Genomic DNA, 5,296 nt, shown 5'->3' on the forward strand with positions numbered 1-5,296 from the left:
GTAAACTTAAATTGGGTGATGGTTCTCTCAAAATCTTAAAGAATGTTAGGCATGTTCCGAACCTTAGGAGGAATCTAATATCTCTTGGGATGTTAGATACTGCTAGTTTCTCCTTCAATAGTCAAGGAGGGTACCTTAAGGTGCTTAAGGGTTCCTTTGTGTCCGTAAAGGGGAAGCTAGTAGATGGTTTGTACATTTTAGAGGGTGAGGCAGTTACACAAGCCTCATGTGTGGCCTCAAAGAGCCATGTTGAGTCCTTCCTTTGGCATAAAAAAATATATAGGTCTCACTTCTTTATAAAAGTAAAATGACATAAATTGTGTCATTTAAAAGGATAAATATTTTCTCTAATATTATTATTAGCTCCACCAAGGCCATCAATTATGGTGAACATGAATCATCAAATTTAAAGACTAAGGCCCGTTTGACTGTTTTCTTTTTCTTTAAATTTTTTTTTGTAGAGTAGTCAATAAAATGAGTGTTTTTTGTATTTTTTTATTTTAAAAGTTAAAAATTAGAACATAAAATAGAAATAATTAAAATATACTCTCTAATTTTGATTCTAAAAATTAAAAAATAAATAAGATCAATATTTGTCCTTTTAAAGAACATAAAATTATGTCATTTAAGTGAGAGAAAGAAATACATAATGAAAATTATTGTAAAGAAAGTGAGAGATTTTTTAAATTTGAATTTTAAATAAAAAAATACTAGTTCTAACTAAAATGACCATCCTTTAAAAGGATAAATATTTCTTCTTCAAATAAATATAATTTATAAAGTTATTTTTACAAAACAGACTTATCAAACATATTTTTTTTATAATTTTTAAAAAAAGAATTCAAAAAGATAATATTATAGAAATCTAGGTCTCCCACTTTTATCAAGTCTTCAAGTTTTGTCTTTTTGGTAGGATGTCGTGTTAAACTATAACCGTCGAGCATAAATCATTGATCAATAAGTTGGAATTTAAGAGGATATATTTTCCAATGGAAAACTCTAGCACTTGTCACTCATTGCAGAAATCAGAAGGAAGGAATAAGCAAATTGTTTGCGTCAAAAAATTATCAGCATTAATAGTTTAAAGGGATGAGAATATATATATGAGCATAAAATGTTTACTCTGCAATTCCACAAATTGTTGGTAGTGTCAGTCACATGTTAGACTTTCAACTTCAGTGCCGGAGAACAATTGTCGAGGCTGGTGGCGCAGTGTTCCGTGTTTAACAACAGCAACATCGGTTAATCTGTTTGGTGTTATTAATATGTAGGGTTGAGTACACTTTTTTTATTATTATTATTTGGATACGATGTTTGTCATTTTAAATGATATAAGCTATGTCATTTTAGAAAAGAGATAAACACAAACAATGAAAATCATGAAGAAAAATGTAGGTGTGATTTTTTTTAATTTAAATTTTAAATAACAAAATATCATTTTATGTCTCTCTCTTAAAATGACATAATTTTATGTCATTTAAAATGATAAACACTTTTCTTTTATTATTTTATTGATAATGTAACACAGAGCAAAGTAGGGTTTGAATTACTGGGTTTTTGCGCTTTACATAAGGCAAATCTCAATCATTATATACCTTTTGGTGCTCTTTACATGTTATATTTTTTTCGCTTTCAAGTTGTACGTACATGGTGACCCATTATATAAAGAAGTAGTAAGCCACTACAAATTTGAATTTTATATGCAAAGCCATACTTGAAGAGCCCAAATATTATAAAAAAAACTAAATATGGTTCATGGAACAAGGACTTTATTACCTACCCATTAAAACTGATGTTCATGTGTTTTCCATTTATGGCACTAGAAAAGAAGACATCAAGTCATTAACAAAGAACAGAACTCAACTATCAGTGAACCTCAGTTGGAAGTTCCTCGTGCCCCACTAAAGCTATTGAACTTAAAACTCAATGCCACAAACACATGAAGTTGGTCTGCAACATGATTAAGGAGCCGAAAATACATGTGCCTCAACCTCCTGTTGAGGAATAGAGAACCACAAACCCCCCAGAATCCCACAGCAAATCCAACACCCATTCCAAGGTAGAGTGACTCTTTAAAAGAGTCATCTTCATTGTTTCCTCCATCTTGCTTTGGCTCATCATCAACGTTTCCTTCAGTGCAATTCTTTGGTAGAGGAGCTCCACAAAGTCCAGGATTCCCAACATAACTTGACACATCAAAACTTTGAAGCTGAGTCCCCAGTGGAATCTGTCCAATGAAATTGTTGTATGACAGGTTCAAGAAACTCAAGAAAGACAAAGTGGAAATGGGGTTTGGAATTTCGCCATTAAGCTTGTTATTGGATAGATCAAGAGATTCCAAATTTTTCATGCTACCAATGTTCCTTGATATCTTTCCTATGAAATGGTTTCGAGACAAGTTCAAGGACTGCAATTGAACAAGACTGAAAACTTCTGAAGGGATTTCTCCTGACAAGTTGTTAGCTGAAAGATCAAGAGTTCTCAGCAATCCAAAGTCTATATATTCTAACTGTTGACCCTTGGTGTACAAATCGAACACAAATGGATAATGACTTGTTTTTTGTGCTCCACCCATGCCAGTAATGTTTGACACACATTGAGGAATAGATCCTGAAAGTCTGTTATGGGAAAGATCCAATTGTATCAGTGAAGAGAGATTGCATAGCTGTAATGGAATATTACCTTCAAACTTGTTGGAACTCAATAGCATCACTTCCATATTCTGTGGCATCTTCACTGGTACACTTCCAGAAAAGTTGTTATCTCGGAGGTTGATGAATTCCAAGTTTGTTGTGTTTGATAAGTCCAATGAAAAATTTCCAGACAAGCTATTGTTATGCAAATCCAATATTATGAGATCAATAAATGAGGCCATTGATGGAGGAACTTCACCTGTTAGCTTATTACTTTGCATCAAGAGGAAAGATAAACCTTTCCAATACTCCCAACAATCAGGAACTGCTCCAGTTAAAAGATTAAATGATATGTCCAAGTAATCCAAACTATTTTCCCTACCCAATTTGTGGCAGAACAGAGGGGAAATGGGTCCAAAGAAAGAATTGTGGGACAAATCCAAATAGATGACATTTGCAGTTATATGTGGGAGCCCTCCTGTGAAATTATTATGGTCCATAAATAATAATTCAGAGTTAAGGGTGATGTTTGATAAGTCTGCACTGATTGTGTTGTTGGAAAGGTTGACTTGTGTAATATTAGCTACAAACCTCCAAAACTTGTCTCCATTTATGGATGAAATTCTTGAGCCAGGAACCTCTAGATATACTAGTGACCTTTGTGTATATATCCAGGATGGAAAATTAGGACCCAGAATTGTATGGCTCAATCTGATTCCATTCAATTGAAAAGGAGGAATCCATTCAGAATCCAAATCAAATGAAAAAGGTGAAATCAAGGCCAGTGTTTCTAAATTAGAAAGATTGGAAAAATGCTTCTCAGATAGAACACCTGACATCGAATTTCCTCCAATGAATAAACTCCTTAAATTGAAGAGTTGTCCAAGGCTGGTTGGAAGACTACCATTCAAGAAATTTGAGCTGATACTTAAGTCAACCAAGGATGAGAGATTCCCTAGAGATGAAGGGATGAAACCCTGAAAGAAGTTGTCTGATAAACCAAGATATTGTAAATGTTCATGTTGGCCTAACCAATTTGGAATGGATCCATTGAGTTCGTTGTTATTCAACCTTAAAGATTTAAGGTTTCTAAGACTCAACAAGCTTTTGGGTATTTGACCTTGTAAGAAATTAAAACTAAGGTCAATATAGGAGATATCACTGCTGAGATTAAACAACCAATAAGATAATTCAGAGTCAAAGGAGTTCCCAGACAAGTCAAGAGTTACAAGTGAAGTAAGATTCACAAACTTAACAGAAGGATTGATATTGGATAGATGACAACCTGACAATCTTAACTCTAACAGAGAAGAATGCATGGACATGGACTGCAGCCAGTTTGTTTCATTTGCAAGATTAATTTCACTGAGGTTGAGACTTTTCAAGGAAGAAAGTTGGGAAAGCCAGTGAAGATTATCTAGATGAAGATCATCATTAAAGGACAAGTCTAGGAACTGAAGGTTTGAGAAGTTGGCATGTGTATTAGGAGTAACTAGTGATTGATTTAAGATAGAAGGAAGACGAAGAGCTGTAAAGCCATTCAAGCTCAGGTCTAAGTAGTTCAAGAATTGAATTTCAAGCAAAGAAAGGTTGATTTCACCTTCCAAGTATTGTTGCTTTAGATCAAGTCTTGTAACTCTGCCTGTGATGTTATCACAATGGACTCCTTTCCATGCGCAACAATCTTCTTCGTTGGACCAAGAGAAGAGCTTTTTGGAATGATCTATGACACCATCTTTGAAGTTCAGCAGTGCAGATTTGTCATTTTCATTGCAACGGAGCTGTGTATTTGTCTTACAAATGCCTCTGTGGAATATCGTTGCACATAGCAATAGCAGCAAAATGATTGAAATTTGAGAAGTGAAGGTAACCATGGTTGATTTAGCTTGGAGAAATGGGAACTCAATGTAAGGGGTTCTGTGAGTAGTTGCTGGTGACTCTTAATTGCTACTTATATTGCCATCTGGTATGGACTAACGTATACTAAGGTTCAACGTACGTATGCTAGCATTTGGAATCAAAAACGAAAAATATTCAACAAAGTTGCTTGTCGTTTTCATTATCACTATTTACCGAGCCAACAACGTAGGAAAATGGACTTATTGACCGTGTTTCTCTGGACATATGATGGACGTACACATTTACTTAGCACCGACGTTGAGACCGCAGAATTCTGACACGATATGACACTGCATTTCGATACAATAATTTTAAAAAATATTAAATTTTGATATATTAGGGCATGTTTTTATATTAAAAATATTTTTAATTTACATTGCATATATTATATTTAATATTCAATAATTTAACAAAAAATAAAACTAAATTTATAATGGGTTTTACTTCTCTTATGTTGCATGAGAGAAGTTATCTCATATTGTGAGATAAATTTAGTGGGGTTCACCAATTTAAAAAAAAAGAAAAGAAAAGAAAAGTGAGGCACATCTTTTTATGTGAGTGGAAAATGAGAGAAGAGTCTTATGTAACGTAAGAGTATAATTTCCCATTTATAATACTCATTAATTTTGCAAAGAAATATAAGATATCAGAAATATTTATATTAAATTCAATAAAAGATAATAGTAATCCAAGGATTATAATAGTTAGAACTAAAAACGCAACGCAACACAACCTTTGAATCTTTTTTCGAGTTTCTACAACGC

The 5,296-nt window shown here is 33.5% G+C and overlaps 1 protein-coding gene across 1 annotated transcript; it reads right to left on the minus strand.

Moving 5' to 3' along the window:
• Positions 1-1,760: 1,760 nt before the first annotated feature.
• LOC133297089 (receptor-like protein EIX2) lies at positions 1,761-4,507 on the minus strand. The gene has a single exon (XM_061496151.1). The coding sequence runs from the start codon at positions 4,505-4,507 to the stop codon at positions 1,877-1,879; it is 2,631 nt and encodes an 876-aa protein (XP_061352135.1). The 3' UTR covers positions 1,761-1,876.
• Positions 4,508-5,296: the final 789 nt, after the last annotated feature.

The sequence above is a fragment of the Gastrolobium bilobum genome, unplaced genomic scaffold (genome assembly GCF_033153095.1).
Source record: "Gastrolobium bilobum isolate Gb01-03AN ecotype WA unplaced genomic scaffold, APGP_CSIRO_Gbil_v1 utg25468, whole genome shotgun sequence".
In the NCBI taxonomy this organism is placed as follows: domain Eukaryota; kingdom Viridiplantae; phylum Streptophyta; class Magnoliopsida; order Fabales; family Fabaceae; genus Gastrolobium; species Gastrolobium bilobum.

Bases quoted from the DNA above. Each gene is read 5' to 3' on its own strand.
- LOC133297089 (XM_061496151.1), bottom strand. From the start codon at position 4,507: ATGGTTACCTTCACTTCTCAAATTTCAATCATTTTGCTGCTATTGCTA.